General features: G+C 46.0%; 1 protein-coding gene across 1 annotated transcript in view; it reads left to right on the plus strand.

The window, feature by feature from the left end:
• ENTPD3 (ectonucleoside triphosphate diphosphohydrolase 3) overlaps positions 1 to 22,542 on the plus strand; it is a 34,518-nt gene that overhangs the window by 7,334 nt on the left and 4,642 nt on the right. The window contains exons 3-6 of the mRNA XM_015412454.1: positions 4,053 to 4,180; positions 14,744 to 14,861; positions 19,475 to 19,625; positions 21,051 to 21,210. Of these exons, the coding sequence (XP_015267940.1) occupies positions 4,053 to 4,180; positions 14,744 to 14,861; positions 19,475 to 19,625; positions 21,051 to 21,210 (557 nt within the window). The remainder of the gene's footprint in view (positions 1 to 4,052; positions 4,181 to 14,743; positions 14,862 to 19,474; positions 19,626 to 21,050; positions 21,211 to 22,542) is intronic.

A 22,542-nucleotide genomic window follows, 5' to 3' on the forward strand; every position in this document is an offset into this window, starting at 1 on the left:
CAAAAGCTTTGCAAAGCGGGAACCGGAGCCCTGCCAGCCACACCTGTTGCTCTCCTCTCAGTGGCTTCATCGCTCACGGCCACACACCCTTCCCCTTTAAAAATCTCATTCTCTTTGTATTATGTATTATTCTTTTTCCGTACATTGTGAGACACCCTGTAGTCAGTCCTGTAGCCTGGAATTTTGGGTTGGTGGGGTATGGAGAAATATTGTGGGGCAGCGGGGGGGGGGGGGGGGGGGAGCGAGGAAGGGGAAATCAGGCAAAATCCTTTTCTCCATGTTCAGCAAACAGAGCCATATGTGCAAGAGGGAAGATATCTGTGCCCAGTTCCACTTCCCTTCTTTTCCCACACAGATTCCACTATGGGATTCTTAGAATCAAAAGGGTCTGGTAAGAAAAGGTGAATACCGGAAAAAATCAACACACGTGGTAGAGTTTTGTTAGATACAAGCCATTGTATTTTGACTTTTTGGATTATTTTCAATTACTCTTTGCCCCGTTCTGCCAGAAAGTGAATTTTTAATAGTTCACTGGACAAGTTAACAAAGACATGCACACTATAGTAATGATTTGAGCTATAATGTACATTGTGAGTGTCTTACTGGTAAACTGGGTCACTGGCACTGCTCAAAATGAGCCTAAAAGCTTATGCTGTCAAAAGCAAGTCTTCCAAACATAGCAAGAGAAAGAGAGATCATGCCAGCCTAATGGATCTTCAGGTAATGGGAATATGTGCTGGGATGATCTGTGGGAGATCGAGCCAGCTCCTTGGTAAACGAGTGGGTTCAGGGAGGTTAGGGTAGGTGAGGGTAAGGCCTAAGCGGAGTATATTTCTAGTGGGGTTAGCATGAACAACATTCTATAAATGTCGATAAATCTAACTTGCTAACGGATTTCTAGTAGCACCTTAGAGACCTTGGTATCTGTCAGAGGAAGCTTTGACTCTGGCAAGCCTGTAGCCTGGAAATCTTCTTGGTCTCTAAAGTGCTACTGGACACGAATCTAGTTCTTTGCGAAATTGAAAGACCCGCGGCACACACCGGGCAGACTGGCTTGATGTGAAATTGACAAATGTGCCCCGGGACAGGAAATTTCGGAGAAAACCAGGCGCAAGTGCCTCGTGAGAAATCGCCCTGAGAGATACAGCATCACCTTGAGTCACTTTTGACACATTCAGCCCTGAATCATCCATCGTTGTCTAATAAACTGGTGTCAGTGCGTGAGTCAGCAGGCTGCTAATGTGGAGCTGCCATCTTTATTCCAGCAGGGTTCTTGTGAATTAACCTCATTAGGAAATGCTTTCCCAGCATGATATCCACCTGTTGATGTGATTTCATCCTTCTGATCTAGGGCTGCTCCCCGTTTTTCCCTCTTACTGGGCTTCTGCTGTGTCACAGGCAGAAAGAAGTGGAAATCACACTGGCTTTCTAGATACTTTCAAAAGGCACAGATCCCCAAGGCAGGGGAATCAAACATATGGCCCACGGGTTCTTAGCTGGACCATGAGCAACTGGTCATTGCCTTTATTGCCAGATGACCAAGGCTGTGCATTATGTCCCCGTATGCTGTCCCAGTGCTAATGAGTAAAGGGTGGTGGAAGTGGGAGGGTGGGCATCAGGGAGATATTGTAAGGAAATACTGTAAGAGTGTTAATGTTTTAAGCATGTTTGTATTCTTAACTTGAATAAGAGAAAAGCTTTGACTTAAGATATTAATTAGTAGCATATATGGTCGTTGTATAGCTCGTTGTATAGCTGTAATTTTAGTTAGTGTGTAGTCTTTGTAGGATTTATGTAGTAAATAAAATAAAAATTATATATAAAAAAATTATATAAACTGCATAAAATACCAACATAGAGAATACAGTAGATGGCGGCATTCATTAAACAATCCCTTAAATGAAAGGTGGTATCTAACAGTATATCATAGGGCCATGATGTATTCCGGTGGCTCATTTATCAGTGGCGGCTCCTAATCGAAAGCCTGGTGGAAGAGCTCTGTTTTGCAGGCCCTGCGGGACTGTAAAAGGTCCTGCAGGGCCCTGATGTTCTCTGGGAGCTCGTTCCAGCAGTATGGAGCCGCCACTGAAAAGGCCCAAAAGTTGGATCAGTACTGCAGAACTGGGGAAGAAGGAGGTTAAGCCTTCCCCCTATGCTGTTTCTCTAGACCAGTGGTTCCCAGCCCTTTCAGTACGGTGACCTACAAGTCCAAATTTATTTGGTATAGTGACCCATCCAGGGCTGGCTTACTTTTTTTTTTGGCATCCTAGGCAGGCTATGACCTTAGCACCCATCATGTTCAGCACGCAATAAAAATTATTTTTAAAAAGAAAGAAAATTAAGTTTTTAGAATGGGGGAAGGGGTAGGGAAAAGAACAAAAGTAATAATTTTCTGCATATAACTTTCTTCTAATAATTTCATATTATACAGAGATAGACTGTGAGGTTCTATAAGTTCATAAGAGCTTCTTAGTATTATGATATTAGAAAGTTCATATCTTTGTATTTCTCTCTTATCCAATTATAAAATGGGGTCCATAGTCTGACAAAGTCTTCTTCCATTTGCCCTTTTAACATCAAGGTCAATTTGTCCATTTCTGCACTTTCCGTAATCTTCACTATTAGGTTGGGTATTGATGATATTGATGGAAGTTTCCAATAAGATGCAAATAAAATTCTAGCTGCAGTTACTACATGAATTATAAAATATCTTTGATTTTTATCAAAATTCTCTGGTATACAATTCAATAAAAACAATTCTGGTCAAAAAGGTATTGAAATCTGCAAAACTGTCTGTATAAAAGTATGCACCATAACCCAAAACTTACACACTATATCACATGTCCACCACATATAGTAAAACGTACCCACATGCATTTTACACTTCTAGCAATTATTTGCGATACTTTTGTACATTTTAGCTAATCTGTCTGGTGTTAGGTACCATCTATAAAACATCTTATACAGATTCTCTTTAAATGCCACCGATTTAGTTATTTCCACATTCACTCCATTTTCTACAGATATTTTTGAAAAACCAGCAGACATCGCACAAAGGGTGCACTATGAAGCTCAAGCAAGTGGCATTCTGACATATACAGATTTTGCATCTGGAGGTTTACATTCCAACTTTTGACCACCCTCTTGTCCTCCATTCTCTCGTTCTTCCTCTAATTCTCCCTGCTAAGATTCTAAGAAACTCACTATAGCAACTATCAGGACATGTTTACTTGATCAATATGCATATACAGTGAATAAAAAAATATCAGCTAATGTATGACATGGAAGACTCGGATTGTGGTTTTCCAAAATACAAAACAGAACAATGGAAAGTGCAGATGAGGCCACTAGGGAGGTTCTGGCTCAGTCACAACTACTTTCAGAGACTCTAAGCTGAGTTAGTGTGAGCTAGCTCACAGTTTTTTAGCCTCCAGCTCACACATTTTTGTCTTAGCTCAGGAAGGATGGCTCCAAAGCAAACTAATTCATGCAGTAGCCAAATCGCTCGCTCACAACTTTAATGCCAGTCGCTCACAAGGTAGAATTTTTGCTTACAAGACTCCACAGCTTAAAGGGAACATTGTTTGCGACCCACTTTTGGGTCCCAACCCACAAGCTGGGAAACACTGTTCTAAACCTGAAACGGTCTCAGGATCTGTTATTCCTAAAGTAGTCATCAGTATATGTAAGTTTCCCCAGTGAGGCAAATACTGTGACTTCACAGCCTTTGGGGTCAGGAAAATGGCACCACAGAGGAAGCATAATCCTCTTCTCCCCACAAGACACAGTTCCAATCCAAACTGAGCCCCTCCACACCTAGAAATTGAGTTTCCAGCATGAAACCTGAGGCCCACGTGTGATCCAAAGTCCTCATGGTGGTTATATCTGCACCACTTGAGCGTTGTAATCTGTGAATTGGCAGACAGTTTCCTAAAAAGGAGTTCCTCTTTCTCATCTTAAGCAAATGCAGAACAAGGACATTTTGAATGAAAGAAAAATAATGCAAAACCTGTAACCTACATAATATAAGTTTTATGCTTTCTTATCTTTAGGCTTCCGGGTCCTGCACAAAATGCCAACCATTGTCGCTTTCGTTTTTCTGCTTTTAAGCATAGCTGTTATTGTCGCCATTACTCTTGTCCAGCTGAATCAAAAAGCTGTCCTTTCGCCAGGTCTGAAGGTAAGTTTCCAGAATACACTGACTCACATGCTGTGTCCATTGTGTAATTTGAGGGAGGGCTGAGCCCCAAAACCCGTTTTCAGTTCCAGGGCACAGCTCCAAAACATGCAGCATAAAATAAATAACTGAATGGATCCTGTAGACCCTTTCTGCTGTGGAGGCATTTTCCTCTGATGGGACTAAGTAATAAAGTTTATTGCAATTACTTAGAAACCTTCTGCTGGAGGAAAGCACCTGAACTAGTGGAACAGATCTGCAAGAGGCAGCTCACTGCTTCTGAACATGAGGAGAGTGTTTTTCATTCCCAGCGTGAGAAGTAGCCACAGACTTTCCCATTCATCTGACCTTAGAAGGAAGGATGTGTTTGCACTCTTGAGCTTCCTCTTGTTTTGGAAGTGCATCACCAACATTGGTCCTAGGAAAGCTCTTTAGATAAATTCCCTAGGAAAATGTCAGCTTCGGTAACTCTGGGCCAAACTACATGTTAAGATGTCCATGAGTCTGGCCCGTGGAGGCCAACACCGTTTTAGAGCAGAACTCAGCCATTTTTAAAAAATGCCACAAGGCCAGCATGGCAGGATCAGGCAATATTGTCCCTCCGTGCCTTTTCAGGTGCCGAAATGGCTCCCTGTGTCTGTTAACCCCCCCCCCCCACACACACACACTTGGTTCTTAAATTATACTGTACTTCAATGGCATTTGGTGTGGAGGATAGAATTTAGCTTCTTGAAAACCATGGTCCCTGTTGAATGAAGATCTATAAGAAGGATACCTCGCAAGTGACCTTATTCTTATGTCTATGGTCACAGGCTATTGTGCCTTTGTTATTTCCCCTACAGTCAGGGAACCTCTGCCAACCTTGTTTGGGTAGCCAGGGTGTTGTGTCAGTTATGATGCTGGGTTGTAGCTGCCCAGGGACAAGGAGGGGGGTTCCCTTCAAAAGTTGAGAAACGCCCATATCATTATTTTAGATTCAACATTTATTATGGTCAAAGATCAGACAAGCAGTTTACTAGCACAATTTGCATATAAATATAAAAGTAATATACAATGATTAAAATTCATAGCCTTATAGGTATAACTGATTATAGATAAAAAGTTATTAAAAGGTTTGGAATATCTGCTTTCATGTAGCCAAGGCCCCAGCACAAAATTCGGCCGCTTTAAACGTGGTCTCATTAGATCAATCTCCTAGAAGGAGGTACATATAGAATTTATCAGATCTTCCTGGGAACTTGGATAGAACAAGGGAACAAATGTGTGGAACAAATGTTCTTGTAAAACAGGCAGTACAATAAACGTGTCCCACTGTTTCGACTGCGTTCAGTTGGCAGGAACACAGTCATTGGGAGCAGGGAATGTGTACATGTCTCCCTTCCAGTAGCGCTGAGGGGGAATGCCCATATCAAGCAAAGCTCTGAGTGTAAAATGGTAAGCAAGAAGAGGTCCCTTAATTAATCTAAACAGCGGTGCTGAAAGTAGTGATCACAAAAGGGTCAATTACTTGGGAGCCAGTGTGGTGTAGCAGTTGGAGTGTCAGACTAGGATCTGAGAAAGCCAGGTTCAGATATCCACTTTGGCATTAAAATTTGGTGGCTCCATCACACATAGGGTGCATTCAGATGGGGCGTTTCAGCCGGCTTAAACTGCACCAGTTTCAACCGGTGCAGTTTATGCCGGCTGAAACGTGATCACACTTACCCTCCTGTCTGTGGAGCCCATCGCTGTATGCCCGTTCACACACAGTGGGCATCGGCGGTTTGTTATTGTTTTTACTCAGTTTGCACATGCGCATAGGCAGCCATCCACAGAATGGTGATCTTTGCGCACGGGCAAAACACCCCGTCCAGAAAAGCATGCCCTGAAGAGAGGACTTACCTTTAAAGTTTAAAGAGCAAACTGGCCTCCCTGAGGTCCCGTACTCCTCTGAAACCTTAAACTAAGGACCTTTTCTTTTTTTAAAAAAACAAACGCCGGGGCGAAGCTTCGCCCAAGCGCATATCACCGACCTAACAAAAAAAAATGGCGGAAGTGGCTCTACAACGGTGGAGAGCGATCAGACGGGGGTGTGTGTAAAGCGGTTACAACCGGTGCACTCAGGATACCACCACTTGGGGACCTAGTGGCAGAATACAACAGTTTAAAGCTCTTTGCAACGGTTAGGGACAGAAGGCAGATGTTCTACGTGTGAACGCTGGTAAGTACACCGATTCCAACTGGCACCTATACCGTTGTAAATGCCCCGTCTGAACCTCAGCCTAAGCTACCCACCAGGTGGTTGTGAGGATAGAATGGAGGAGAGGAGAACAATGTGAGCTGCTCTGGGTCCCCATTGGGGAGAAAAGTGGGGTATAAATGAAGTCAATAGGTAAATAATCACCATCAGTTTATCCAGTTTGGTGTAGTGGTTAAGTGCGCGGACTCTAATCTGGGAGAACCGGGTTTGATTCCCCACTCCTCCACTTGCACCTGCTGGATGACCTTGGGCGAGCCATAGTTCTGATAAGAGCTGTCCTTGAAAAAGAGCAGTTTCAGTCAAGAGCTCTCTCAGCCCCACCTACTTCACACAGGGTGTCTGTTGTGGGAAGGGGAAGGGAAAGGAGTTTGTAAGCTGCTCTGAGACTCCTTTGGATAGTGAAGGGTGGGGTATAAATCCAATCTCTTCTTCTCTTCTTCTTCCTCTCGCTTGATCAAGCAGTCCCCAAGATGGCTAACAAAAGTTTCCAGTATATGATTTTTTCCTATCTAAACACTATGTAGACAAACAAAACATAGCATAGCAACGTATTAGAATGAGATCATTATTGAGAAGATCTCTGTGGACTGTTACGTGCCTAAAGGCCTCAAAGGCTTACGGCTTCTACCGAAAGACACCTCTTGGCTGTGTGTGTGTGCCTTTCTGAAGGCGTTAAGCTCTAAGGGTGTAACTTCTTGCTTGCTTCACTGGTTAGGGCGTGTTGACAGTCTTAGCCTTCTGCCTGCTAATACCAAGGGAGAAGAAACCAGGAGGAGAACTTATTTATGGGACATGTTCAGTTGTTTACTTTGAGGTGATAAAAATCTGCCCAACTCTGTTGAAATAACAGGATTTAAATAGTGGAAACCAAAATAGTGGGATGACATCTCTGGAAAAAGGCCTCAAGGGGTTTACTGATTATCATCCTACCAGAAAGTGTCCACTGAACACAGTGTAATGCCAGCCTCTCTGCACTGGTGAAACAATATTCCCACGTACCACACTTGAGCCAGCACTGAGCTCATTCTCTGCGAAGCACTCACTGAATACTCTTATCATACGCTCAATAACTGTTGCGGTCAGGGAGGGGCAAGAGAGTGTTTTGCTCCACCTGTTTGTTTGTTTGTTAAATAAAACATCATTTAATTTAGGATGTGACAGCTTCCATTTAAAGTATCAGAGCTTCTTTTTAGAACAGGGACATTTTTTTGATTTAAAAAATCCTGTAGTGTTGGTCCCTACCCCTGCCCACCAATGGCGGTGCTCTTGACTATCAGCATGTTTAAAGCATCCAGGAAAACAATGTCCCTTTAGTAAATCTGACTGTGTACATAGCAAGGTGCCTGAAAGTGATAAGGGACAATTTAAGCAACTTATTATTTATTTCAGGAAAGGCAAAAGCTTCCAAACTTACTAATAACAATTCTTCTAAGGCGCTCGTGGTTCGTACATGCTGAAATATGCACACACCCTTGAGCTTAATAACAGGATTATAGAAGGATTTACCAATTCTGCATTCATTTCTTTGTGTCCCCCTCCCCCCATGGCAGTTCACTACTGAGAAAGGGCGAGAATGGCTCTGAATTAACGTGTCTGGCCCACCTGCAGGATTGCTCCATCTCCTTGCAAACCGTTTCACGTTGTACTTCTTTATGGTGCTCACTCTAGATACTGCCACCCTGCAAGCTTGCTAGTGTTACGGAAAGTCTGCCATAGGTTTAGGGGTGTGTCAAGTCGCTCGCTTAACAAAGTAGTCAGAGAGTGATTCAGCAAAGATTCAGCTTTATTCATCAACTCGAGCACAACTCCAACACGGATCAACATCTGATAGCCAGAACAGCTTTTGCATTAAAGCTGTTCCCTTTTTAAACTCTCCCGGCTAATGTAGCCACGCCTTACTATACAATACCAACCAATAAGATTGTTTACATAACGACCAATCATAGACGTTCCCGCTCAGGGAGCTTGTTGGTACCTGATTGGTTGGTTCTTCCTGGGCTACCAATACGATTGGATGGATTAGGATCCTAGCTCAGGACAAAGCTTTACATGGCATTTCAATTATGTTGTTCATATACAGTTATGCATTCAATGGCAGCTATTGAATACATTACAAACTCCTCCCCCCTAGGTAGGTTGGTGCTCGGCGCACCCGCTGAGACCTGCGTAGCGGTACAGGCTCAGGACCAATGTTCCCTCTAAAGTGCAGAGTCCTGTGAGCACAAATTCTACTTTGTGAGCTCCTGGCATCAAAGTTGTGAGCGAGTGATTTGGCGACTACATAAATTAGTTTGCTCTGGAGCCACCTTTTCTGAGCAAAGACAAAAATGTGTGAGCCGGAAGCTAAAAAACTGTGAGCTAGCTCACACTAACTCAGCTTAGAGGGAACACTGCTCAGGACTCTGGGATCTCAGAGTCAGGTACGCTTCCATCCTTTGTTGCGGGTCCGAAGGTAGGGGTCTGCCCTACTTCTGGGACAGTACTGGGCTTGGCAGTACTCACCTCCGGAGGAGGTTTGGGACAGTCCTTTGGTTCGGGGGACTGAGCCAGCTGGGAGTCTAGGTGTTCCTTTGGCCACTGCTGCCTAAGCTGGTCTACATGGTGTCGCCACTTGCGGCCATCTGCAAGCTCGACCACGTACAGTCGTGAACCAATACACTCAGTTACAGTGGCTGGTAGCCACAAATGACCCCCTGCATAATTCCTGCAGAACACTTTGTCGCCAGGTTTGTAAGTGCGGACCTTAGGGAGCGTACTCTGCTGCTGGGGTTTCAGATCATTAAGATCTGGGTGGAGACGATCTAATAGGGTGGCGAGGCGGTGCCCCATCAGCAGCTCGAATGGACTGCGGTCTGTGGAAGAGCATGGGGTAACATGCTGGTGCAGCAGAGAAGGTACGAGGCCAGTTTTACCCCCCAATCGCCCTGTGTTAGTTTGGCTAGGGCCTCCTTGGTCGTCCTGACCATTCTCTCCGCTTGGCCGTTAGAGGCCGGGTGAAAGGAAGCCGACGTCAGGTGCCTAATCCCGTTGTCGGATAGGAACTGGCCGAACTCCCTAGATACAAACTGTGCGTCGTTGTCACTCACCAACATGTCCGGTAGTCCGTGGGTGGAGAGCAACCAGCGCAGCACGTTGATGATGGCGATCGAAGTGGTTGAGTGCATGTGAGCAACCTCAAGCCACTTTGGGTACGCATCTACGACTATAAGGAACATGAGTCCCTGAACAGGCCCCGCAAAATCCAGGTGAAGCCTGGACCATGGCTTCCCTGCCGATTCCCAGTGCTGTGGCGTAGTGGTAGGAGGTTCCGGTCTGGCCTGTTGACAGGGCATACACACTTTTACCCATTCCTCTATGTCGGCGTCTAAGCCGGGCCACCAAACATACCCCCGGGCCAGCGCCTTCATGTGGACCATGCCGGGATGGCCCTCATGTAGCGATTCCAAAACTTTCCCCCGGAGTTTGAAGGGCACCACCACCCGGTTTCCCCACAACACACACCCTTTCGACACCGAAAGCTCATTTTGGCGTGCCCGGAAAGGTTTGAACTTTGGCTCCACACTCCCTGCCAGCCACCCCCTCCACACCCAGTTTAAAACTCGGGCGTGTACACTGTCTTTAGCTGTCGCAGCAGCAATGTCCATAGAGGAGACTGGGGCCTGAGGCAGTTCATCTATAGCTAGCACCGTGCTAGCTGGAGCAGGGTCCAAGTCTTGGCCGGGTAGAGGGCAGCGACTGAAGGCGTCCGCGTGTCCGATCGCCTTGCCCAGCCTGTGCTCAAAGTCATAATCATATGCGGTGAGGAAAATCACCACCGCAACATCCGAGGAGACAGTATGTTGGGGATTTGCCGGTCCGGGGCAAAGATCCCCAACAGTGGCTTGTGGTCGGTTACTAAGAGAAATTTTCTTCCAAACAAAAAGTCATGAAATTTCTTGACCGCAGAAACTAGCGCCAAACCTTCTTTATCAATTTGTGCATAGTTTTTCTCCGCTGCAGATAGCAACCTCGAATAAAACGCGACGGGGACTTCACTGCCGGCATTAAGTAGCTGAGTACTGCCCCCACCCCGAACGGAGATGCGTCTGCCGCCAGCACTAGCAGTTTCTGTTCATCATAGTGCGTGAGGACAATGTTTGACGACAATAGGGCTTTGACTCCCTCGAAAGCCCGCTCGTGTTCCGAGCCCCACCTCCATTTTGGGTCCTTGTGGAGGAGTGCGTGTAAAGGAGCTGCCACTGACGCTTTGTGTGGCAAGAAAACGTAGAAATTTAACAGTCCTAAAAAGGACTGGAGCTCTTTTTTGTTGAGGGGTCGTGGGGCATTCTTAATTGCTGCCACTTTGTCCTCTGTGGAGTGGACACCGCTTTCATATACCCGAAATCCCAAAAACTCCACACTTGGGACTCCCACAAGACACTTCGACTGCTTTACTTTGAGGCCAGCAGACTTGAAATGCTCCAACACCGTTATCACCCGATCCATGAGCTCCTGGTCAGACCCCCCTGCAATCAGTACGTCATCAAAATACGGTACCGTGCCTGACACCCCTCTGAGCAAACCATCCATAAGACCCTGGAAGATCCCTGGGGCGACATTTACCCCGAACTGGAGTCTATTGACCCTGAATGCTCCTCTGTGGGTAACGATGGTTTGGGCTTCCGCTGCCTCCCTAGTCACTGGCAGCTGCTGGTATGCTTGCGCTAAGTCAAGCTTTGCGAATACCTTCCCTCCCCCCAGGGATGCCAGAATGTGGCTGATGACGGGTACGGGGTAAGAGTGCTGTTGTAAGGCACGATTAATAGTGCACTTATAGTCAGCGCAAATTCTTACAGACCCGTCTGACTTTACCGGCATCACTATTGGAGTTTCCCGTTTGCTAAAAGGAACCGGCTCAAGCACCCCCTGCTCGATTAGCTTGTCCAGCTCTGCTTCGATTCGGGGTTTGAGCTAAATGGGCACCTTCCGATACTTTAATCGGATCTGGGTCACGGAAGGATCAAGTTCGAACGTCACCAGGGGCCCGTTGTACCTTCCCACGCCACCCCCAAATACATCAGGGAACTCTGCATACAATAATGCCCATTTATTCTCAACAACATTATTCACACTGGTAATTCCAATACCCAGGGGTTCGAACCAATCCAGGCCAAGCAAGTTAACCCGGTCCCCCTCAGCAACCAACAGAGATAACGTGGCACATTTCCCCTTAAATTCTACATTGAATATATCCCTCCCCGCCAGAGGGATACGCTTTCCCTGAAAATCTGATACCCAGGTGTCCGCTGGCTTCAGCCGCCGCCGCCTCTGGGTTGGAAATAGCCGCTACCACGTTTTCAAAGAGATCACCATCACCGATGATCCTGAGTCAACCTCCATGCTGCACGGAACGCTGTCTAGATGGAGGGTGACGTGGATCTTCCCTTGACCGCCGGTGTGAAGGACGGTCGATGCGGATGACAGGCTCGTTGTCATCTGACAGCTGGCTTCTCTGATGGCTGCTTGTTATCGCTGGTTGCCGGCGGGGATTTCTTTGGTGCTCTGCAGACTCGTGCTAGATGACCCCGCTTTCCACACGCTCGACACATGATGTCTTTGGTCCAACAGTGCTCTCGAGGGTGGTTCCCGCCACAACCGGCGCACGCTGTGCTGGCTGCAGGCTTCACTCTGGTCCGCTTGTCTGCTCCCGCGTTAACTGCATATATGTCCTTGTCTGCATCACCGCCCTCATTGCCGGAAGCTTGGTGGTGGACATGCTGTTCTGTTGACGCCAACCGCTGGCGTACCTCTTTGGTTGACTTGTCGGCTGCCTCAGCAGCTACGGCCTCAGTGTAGGCGACAGCCCAAGTCAGGGTGGTGCGAGTGAACAACCGCTGTTGCAGCTTTTCATCCCTCATGCCGCACACCAGCTGGTCTCGGAGGGCATCTTCGATGTTCGCGAAGTTACAGGGTCTTGCAGCCTTACGCAACGCCGCTACACACTCGGCCACCGACTCGTTAGCTGCCTGAGATCTTTTATAGAAAGCATGCTGGCAGGCAATCTCTGACGGCTGAGGAGAGAAGTGTGCTTTCAACTTCTCTGCCAGGTCCTTGAACGGGACCGTTTTGATGTCTGCTGGCGCTACCAGCGACCAAGCATTGTCAAAAACACTCTTGCCACAAGAGCTCAGGAGGGTTGCCCGCTTCTTCTCTTCAGTTGCGATGTCGTTCGCTTCGAGGTGGAACTCAAACTGCGTCAGGTAAGCGTCCCAGTCCTAGGTGGTAGGTTCGAATGCCTCGAACTTCTGGCTATTGGCCATCCTGACAGGTGCTTCCACCAGATCCGGCAGTGCCTGCTGCTGATCGGCCACGGCGCGATGTTCACTGTTGTCCGTCGTGGGATTGTTTAGCGGGGCTGCCTACCCGCACTAATATCCCACCTTCATCGCCAATTGTTAAGTCACTTGCTTAACAAAATAGTCGGAGAGTGATTCAGCAAAGATTCAGCTTTATTCATTAACTCGAGCACAACTCCAACACGGATCAACATCTGATAGCCAGAACAGCTTTTGCATTAAAGCTATTCCCTTTTTAAACTCTCCCGGCTAATGTAGCCACACCTTACTGTACAATACCAACCAATAAGATTGTTTACATAACGACCAATCATAGACGTTCCCGCTCAGGGAGCTTGCTGGTACCTGATTGGTTGGTTCTTCCTGGGCTACCAATACGATTGGATGGATTAGGATCCTAGCCCAGGACGAAGCTTTACATGGCATTTCAATTATGTTGTTCATATACAGTTATGCATTCAATGGCAGCTATTGAATACATTACAGGGTGTGACTGGGTACTTTGCACTGGAGGATAGTTTGGTGTGTCACCAGTGAATTATTATCAGCTGAGTAATCAGTGGGTTTGAGGGTAAGTATTGTTGTTTCAGTTTAACATAGTCTGTCTGATTTATTTATTTTTAATGGACAGGCCGTGTAGGAATCTTAAAGCCACATTGTTCTTATATTAATAGTTATATTGCTTGTTATGCCAAAATACCTTTGGGCTAATTTGGAATAAAATCCATTTAATATAAGACAGGTTTATAATATCACAAGTGCCTGTTTAAAATTAATTATTTTGGGGGAAAGGATTCTCTTGAGTTATCGCTCAGTTGTAAATTTCCAAAGGAAGGACACTGAGAAATTTCTGCCTCTGGGATCCAAGAGTCAAACTTCTTGCATGCAGTTAGACTAGCTCTCTCTTCGCTTTGCTTGACTTGCTGTTCTTGGTTTCAGACCTGTTGGATAGATGCAAGGTTTTTGATTTCTCTCCCTGGAATTCATGAAGGCTGCAGCAGTTTGTGCTTTCAGGCTTCAGGGCTTTATGACTCATCCCAGTCCTCTGAAATGAACTTAAAAAGCTGAAAGGAAGGTCAAAAGTCACACAGTAAAAGATTTAGAATGGAACTAGGACTCATAACAATGGGTGACCCATGTCCAAATGCAGCTCATTTTAGATGAGCTAAATTAGATGGAGCTCTGGTCTTGGCGTTTATGTTCTTAATTCTGCCCTTAAAGCATAAGAATCCTACATAAGGTAGGACAGTGAGGGAAGATTCCTAGGAAAAGTACTCAGTGGTTTGCTGAAGTCATTTGTGGGGGGCATATGAGGGAGGGGGAGGGAAGGCCTAAAATACTGTTTTCACTTTTACCCACATTATCTCTTTGTCTAAGGGACCCACCCCCATCGGTCTAATCATACACACTTTCAACAGTACATAGATGTAAATTTTCAAAACGTACGATTTCTGATAAAAGAAAACAATGGCTTTGCGCAACAAAATTCTTGTGTCATGCCTCAGGATTCAGGTTAATGCCAGGGGAGATTACTAGACTGATACAGTAGTAGTTTCTGTTGACTTGATGACAGACTGCATCGTCATTTTTTTCCAGTCACAAATCTGAATGGGAGAGAGTCTGACATTCTATGTTTGCAAAGGCTGAGGACATGGAGAGTCCCAGAGCGCTCTTGATTTCATCAAAGTTCAGTTTTGTGGCCAGGTTAAAAAAAACCCAGAAAATAGGTTCTGAAAGCCTGAGGAGGCGTTTCCCCCCCCCAAAAAAAAACCAGCCTTCCCCTCTGTGCTGCCCGGCAAACAGATTTTGAAATCAAAAGCCATTTATGTAATGTAGGATGAAGATTAGCTATTCAAAGGGAAAGAAGCCCAGCATTATAGGGAGCCAGCACAATGCTTCCAAGTAGCTCTTAGGATGTCCAAGTCTACTTTTCTAATTTTTAAAAATATTTTTCAAAACAACTTACTGAATAATAACTCCTCTGTTTTTTAGTATGGAATTGTTCTTGATGCTGGGTCATCTCGGACAACAGTATACATATACGAATGGCCAGCAGAAAAAGAAAACAACACTGGAGTGGTCAGTCAGACCTTCAAGTGCAACGTGAAAGGTAAAGGCAAAACAGGAGTTTTCAAAGAATAGGGGGATACCAGAGGGAATACCATGAACCGAACAATCCAGGGGAAGGGAGTGGGGGTTGGCTGTTCCTTGGGTATGAGTCCTTCTCAGCACACGTCTGGCACATAATAAAAAAAAAGATTGGCAGCTTCTTACGACAAGACAGCTTCTCTGTTTTTGACAGAGGGACAGGTTTGGCGGTTCCAAATGCGTGGGAAGCGCATGCATCTCCTCATGAGGGAAATGGTTGGTTTCCTCCTCTGTGAATCTGCAGGATCATAGCTGTGGAACACTATCAGAGGGGGGGGGTGGCCAGTGTTCCCTCTAAGCTGAGTTAGTGTGAGCTAGCTCACAGGTTTTTAGCCTCCAGCTCACAGATTCTTGTCTTAGCTCAGGAAGAATGGCCGCAGAGCAAACCAATTTATGCAGTAGCCAAATCGTTTGCTCACAACTTTCATGCCAGCAGGTCAGAAAGTAGAATTTTTGCTCACAAGACTCCATAGCTTAGAGGGAACATTGGTGGTGGCAATGACAGATCAAAAAAATATGTTTCCAGTGGTTCTGTGGACAATGCAACAGCAGTGTCTCTAGGCACTGGTGTCACATACTAGGCTTGGGTAAGAAAATGTGGGCTTCAAATCGAGCAAGCAGGTTATCCTGTAAGATGACTGACCCTGTCATGGTTTCAGGCCCTGAGCTGCATGGCACAGGCTAGCTTGATCTCATCGGATCTCAGAAGCTAAGCAGGGTCATCCTTGGTTAGTACTTGGATGGGAGACCACCAGGCAAGTCCAGGGTTGCTCTGCAGAGGAAGGCAGTGACAAACCACCTCGGAACGCCTCTTGCTGTGAACACCTTACCAGGTTGCCATAGGCTGGCTGTGACCTGATGGAATGTTTCATCCCTGTCATGATTTCATACAGATCCATGGAAGAAAATCTCATTCGATCCAGTTCAACTGGGCCTTTTGTTTGAGCTGCTGTGTTGTGTTGTCTCTGCTTGGAGGAGGGTGGGCCAGGCTGTTATTTGGGGGGGGGGGGGTTGTATTTTTCATGTGTGTGTGCGCACATGCGCCTGGAAGTCATGGCGACCTCTGGTGACTGACCCCTACTGGGGGCCTGGAGGATATTCAGAGAGGTGGTTGAATAAAGCCTGCCCCCGCCTCCCGACTGCTGGTATTCCAAGGAGGTCTCCCATCCAAGTACTTGCCAGAGTCAGCCCTGCTTAGCTTCTGAGATCTGACAAGATCGGGCTTGCCTGGGCTATCCAGGTCAGGGCGGCTAGGCGGTTTTTGAAGATGCATGCTCTGTAATCAAAGGATGCTAGACAGTAAAGTGAGATTTTAAATGATGGGTAGAAACTCATGAACAATCCTTTTGTGCACACAATTAGGCAGGGCTGTTTCTGTGGGAGTATTTGATGTCCTTTCTAAGTGCGTTGAATTATAAGATCAGTTTTAAAAAAACATAGGATCTGGAGTTCACAAATAGAATCCTGTCTGAAAATTATTGGTTTCGTGGGCCTCTTCTGGTGACCAATGAAAGGGAGTGCATGGCCCACTGTAATCTAAAGCGAAGTTCTCACCCTGGTTCCCTCATGTGGTGGGGAATTTTTAACTCAGAGGACCACACATTTGAATTTTCCCCACGCTAAGATTGACTGTTGGTTTTCATCTTCATCTTATTTTCGCGAGACCTCAGGATATGCTTTGCTAAACTGAATAAAGGACACATCTAACTGTTTAGTGCATTGGGGGGAGTCTGAAAAGCACCCTTGCTGCGGTCAGTACAAACATGCCGTTCTTAGTCCTGGGGTAAACGCTGAACACCTGGTTCTGCAAGTTTCCAGCGAGGAACTGGGGAAAAGTTGGTTGTGGAAACTGCCTACTGACTAGTACCTTCAGTGCCACCGGCACAGTATCTCTGGAGCGATTTCTGGCATTATTTTCTAAATAGTTGTGCTATTATTTTCTAAAGTGAAGAATGGTCCTGAACTGGATAGCCCAGGCAAGCCTGGTCAGATCTTGGAAAGCTAAGCAGGGCCCGGAGGCAGAGGAAGGCTATCAAGCCACTTCTCTGAAATCCTCCGTGCCCCAGTAGGAATCGCCAGAGATCGCCATGACTTCTAAGAAGGGGCACACACATGCGTGCGCGCGCACACAGACACAAAAATACTCCAAAAAAACCCTGAAGAATGGATGGGCAAACAAATAAATATACACGTGCTGCTTATAAAAGGCTTAATACACAGTCAAGAGCTCATTCAGCACCATATGTCTGATCATCTTCTTGACACCATATCAGCTGGAGTGTCGGACTAGGAGGACCTGGAACAACGGGGTTTGAGTCCCAGCTCCTCCATGGAAACTCGCAGGGTGACCTTCGACCTGTCACAGTCTTGCCAGGTGGCTGTTGTGAGGCTAGAGTGGGGGAGGGGAGAATGATTTGGCGCCACAGGCTGAGACTCAGTGGCAGAACATCTGCTTCGCGTGCAGAAGGTTCCAGGTTCAGTTCCTGGCATCTCCAGGTTTAAAGGACCTCTGGTAGCAGGAGATGTGAAAGAGGCCCTGGGGAATGGTTGCTGCTAAGAGTAGCCCATTCTGAGCTTCATTAGTGGTCTGGCTCAGTGTGAGGCGGCTTCACGTGTGTCCATGTGTCTTTGTGATGCAATGAGCCACTCTAGATCCCCATGAAGGGGGGGGATGGCTATAAATCAGGGGTCATTTCGTAGAAAAAGAGCTAGGTTAACTCATTAGCATAACTCATTAGCATATGCCACACCCCCTGACATCAGGGGCCCGGAGGTGGATCTGCAAGGCCAGCAGGAGTGCGAGGAAGCCCCACCAAGGCCCTCCCTGGCCCCAGGCAGGCAGGGATGGGGAGAGGCGGGGAGGAAGCAACTTACCCTCCCTCTTCTCCTGCCTCCTCCTGGCTGAATGAGGGCTGGAAGCGGGGCGGCCGGAAGCAGGGGGCGGGGCTTCATCATGTGCCCCGCCCCCCGCCCCTCACCCGGGGGAACTGCAATCCCCCGCGTTCCCCCCCGAAATGACCTCTGCTATAAATTAATAAAATAAACACCTCTCCAATGTTGTCAGCTTCACCATGAGTCCTCCCATTGCACTGGCTGTCCACATTTTATCCAGATTAGGTTTGCAAGCTTAACAGAAACTGGAAGATTGAAAGGCATGTCAAGGTCTGGTTCAAATGAGTGTCCTGAGACAGTAAAATGTATGCCCAGCTCCTTTCATCCTCCGCACAAAATGGGTAGCAGGGAAATGAGGGTGATGCCTTTGGGAAGGGAGCATACTACCAACCAAAAGGCAAATGCGCTTCAGCTGCTCACAAGGAGGAAGCTCAGAGCAAAAGTGGGCTGAGAACGCACAAGGAAAGCGCAGGGAAACCAGACAAGGGCAAGAGATGGGCGACAAAGATGGGTGGAAGCTCCGAAATAATCCTCTGCAGTTGGGAGCCACAGTTGGATCAGAAGAATCTGTGTGAAAGGGGTCTATGTGACCTCTGCAATTCTTAAAAGGCTGTTATCTCAACTGCTGGACCATCTGCATTGAGTACTTACACATTTAGCAATGTATACCTTAGGTATTAGAAGCTGCGGTGGCTCAAGTGGTTAAGACGCTGAACTGCAGGCTGTGGAAGGTCGGTAGTTCAGCAGTTTGAGACCCGAGTTGCCGCATGACGGAGTGAGCTCCCGTCTCTAGTTCCAGCTCCTGCCAACCTAGCAGTTCGAAAGCAAGAAATTGCAAGTAGATAAATAGGTACCACTTCAGTGGGAAGGTAACAGCGTTCTGTGCGCCTTGGTGTTTAGTCATGTCGGCCACATGACCATGGAAACGTCTTTGGACAGCGCTGGCTCTTCGGCTTTGAAACGGAGATGAGCACCGCAACCCTAGAGTCGGATTCGACTGGCTTCCGAGCAAGGGAACCTTTACCTTTACCTTAAGTATTGTCCACACAGTTGTGTGAAGATGTACGCATTTCTGTTTGCTTGTAATATAAAGGAATGATTCAAAAGGGTGTTTTTATAAAGAGAACAAGATTGTATGCATTATCTTGCTCCTACTACACTCTTCTACTTTGTAAAATCTATTCTCTGCATTATTCATAGTCTGCCATATCTTAGACTGGTTTTGTTTGCCTTATTTCCCAGTTTTATATCCTCAGGCATATTGCATTGTTTATTGGATGTCCTACTGTTGGTCAATTGCATTGTTTTAACAGTTTATAATCCATCTTGAGTCTCGGCAAGAAAGGCAGCCTGTAAATTAGTAGGTTGTGATGATAACTGAAATGTTCTCCTCCCAGAAGATACACTTACTTCTCTGCAATGCCAGCAACATGTTAATGCAGCATTATTGCAAGCTGAGAGTATAGATAATGCAGGGCTCCAAAAACAGAGCTTGCATGAAAGGCAATGCTTTGTGATAGTAGTCTTTTTTTTTACTTGCTTAAAAGAGAGAGAGAGAGAAAACATTTTCTAAACAACATTTGCTTAAAGCGACTATGCAATAAGGAAACATGTCTTTCTGATTAGCTTTAAAACACACTTGGCGCAATAAAACTAACTCCTTTAATTATTACCCTGTCTTAGGTCCTGGGATATCCAGCTATGGGAGTAACCCTCAAGAAATTGCTAAGCCCATTAATGACTGTATGGATAAAGTCAAGGGAAAAATTCCATTTCACTTGCATAGGCACACACCTGTCTACCTGGGAGCCACTGCTGGCATGAGACTTCTGAGGTATTGTAAAAACAAACCACCAGTACCTGCTAGCAAGGTAGAACTGTTGCATGCAACAGGGTGTCAACAGAACAGCATAATAATTCATCACCAAGTTTTTTCCTTGCCTTAAAACCTATCAACCTGTGCAGATATATGTATAGGTGTGTTGACCCAACCCCTGTCTGTTGAAAAGGAAGTCTGACCTTCCCTGGGACTGTTATTGATAAAATCATCTTACAACTTCAAACCAATATTGATTATTGAATAGCCTTAAAGAAATCCCGGGTCTGAGTGTTCCTGAGAACTTCATAATAAACATGGAATATGTATTTATTGGGTCTGCACAGACCAGGCCCTTGCAAGTTGCTACTGCTGCGTGCCGTGAACCAAGAAGAGAGGGCTTGGTCCATGCTGCATGTGGGACATCTGCTTTTGATGCTCTGCATACACCTGTGATTGTATAAACATCTGTGCAGGCCCAGGTTTTGGGTGCAGAGTGCAATCCAGAACCTTCCATCCCTCTGGTGCTGCCGTGCGGCAGCAGTGGTCTGCAACATATTGCCAACCACAGGATTTATTGAAAACATTTTTATGCCACCTTTAGACCCAACTAGGGTCCCCAGGGATTGGTGGTGGTTGGGCTTGGGTTGTGTACGTTTTACTCCACAGACTAGAAATGTTTCTGCAGTTAAATATACAGCTGGCCAACCCTAATATACAGAAAGTGTACCATATCGCTACTGTGGAACTGGGAACTGAATGCATGTAAATTGTGGCTAATGCCAAAGAGGACTTTCAAGAGAGGGGGGGAAATTATATAAACAATCCCTAACCACTTTCATCGTGTTTGTGGCATGCAAATCATTGGCTGTTCCTACTGAAAAAGCATTTGGGCACCGTATGCACCATGTTTGTTATTTAGAAAAGCTGGGGATGGTAGCAATCTGTGACCTTTAGATTACATCCACGGGTAATCCATTCACTAAACATATTTTCAACTGAGGAAGAACATCCCTTTCCTGGTTGGTTTAAGTATATTCTTGTAAAGCCTCCAGGATGATTGATTAATTCCATCTGGCTCGGTATCCTGGAGCAACCCCTCGCCCCCCACCCACCAGATGCATCACTTGGTGTTTGTGATAACATAGATATGCGCCATAACAGGTTAATTGCTTTCTTATCACCCAGTGTTTTCTCCAGCATGTATTTTTCAGTGGAGACCATTGACACTTTTGACCAAGCCAATAACTGTTGTGTTACTGAGCAATGTGCATGCATGTATGAACCGGTCCATGGTTGTATCTTATTCAAAGGCTGCCCCTACGCATCAAAGATAGGGGGGGAATTGCAAGCTTTGCCCTCCAATTGCGAGGTTTGGCAAATGATGAAGGGTAAGCTTCTCCTTTCAGACACTCAGCGTTTTGTGTTCTGTGAATTGCTTAGGTTGCAAAATGAAACAGCAGCCAATGAAGTCCTTGAGAGCATTCAAAACTACTTCACATCCCAGCCCTTTGACTTTAGGGGTGCTCAAATCATAACTGGGCAAGAGGAAGGGGTGTATGGATGGATTACAGCCAACTATTTAATGGGCAATTTCCTGGAGGTGTGTGGAACAATCTGCATGTTTTATTACATACTATTGTTTGATAAATCACAAGTGTTCAAAGGGATGTATGCCGAAACCTGTATAACTGCACCTATTATTTAAGAGATGGTCAGAGTTTTGTTAGTGCTGTACTATAGTGGGTCCTTCAATGCAAAACTAATGGCAGTGGCTTTAGGAATCTGTTGACCAGTGTTCCCTCTAAGCCGAGTTAGTGTCAGCTAGCTCACAATATTTTAGCCTCCGGCTCACACATTTTTGTCTTAGCTCAGGGAGGATGGCTCCAGAGTAAACAAATTCATACAGTACCCAAATTGCTCGCTCAGAACTTTAATGCTGGTAGCTCACCAAGTAGACTTTTTGCTCACAAGACTCCATGGCTTAGAGGGAACATTGCTGTTGACTGCAAAGGTTGTAAGCCTTGGTTTACACCTGCAGCAGAAGGAGGTAGTATGGAGGGGGCAGGGTGCTGAGGTTCTAGAACGGGCTATACCACTACAAACTGCAACTGGAGAATCACATTTTCAGAGTTCTAATACATTAATTTCTCTGGAAATCGCAAACCAGCACAGCATGTGAGGGGCTAGAGCGCCAGTGTGCTAATTTTTTTTTAATTTGTGGGGGGGTCTCCCACCTGCTGTCTGAAGTGGTTCAGTCCATTCCGCCACCTTTAAATTCTACCCCTCGTTCTGCTGCCTGTGTAGACCAGGCCTTTGTTAACAAGATTTCTGATTGACCTTGCAAATCAATCTCGTGTATTGCAGATGTAAAATAATCCTGTAAAGTGGTTATGTTAATGATGCCATACATAAAAAAAACACTGAGGAGTGTGTGCAGTTCATCTGGTTAGGTTATAAGTAAACTCCTTTAACTTCGCAGATAGTCTAAATGACAGGCAATTCCCTTTCCAGAATAGACTAGTCACATTAACAACAACGAACACGCTCTGACGGGGGTGCATTCCCATGGTCTAATTCGTGTGGTCCCTTGCCAGTCTCCACTGCAGATGGTAGTGGTGGTATCAGGGACCCCATTAGAGAGTATACAGTGTGGCTGACCAAAGAAGCAAGGAGTTTCTCCCATATTATAGCACACCTTCTTGTTTGCGTTTAAGTACAGATGGATCTTGCACGCTGGGGCAGCCACTGTTTCTGTTGATAGAGGTTTCCAGTCACTCGACAGCCACTATTCTGCAGTCCATCACTGCCTCTCCATATAGAGCAAAAGGGTGCCTGTAGATCTCTGCACAGTGCCTCTACATAGCGATATCAAAAGAACGCAAGCTGGAAAACCATGTCTGTAACAGTCGTATAACTACACAGAATCCACCCA

This window comes from Gekko japonicus, unplaced genomic scaffold, assembly GCF_001447785.1.
Source record: "Gekko japonicus isolate JY-2015 unplaced genomic scaffold, Gekko_japonicus_V1.1 scaffold785, whole genome shotgun sequence".
Classification (NCBI taxonomy): Eukaryota; Metazoa; Chordata; class Lepidosauria; order Squamata; family Gekkonidae; genus Gekko; species Gekko japonicus.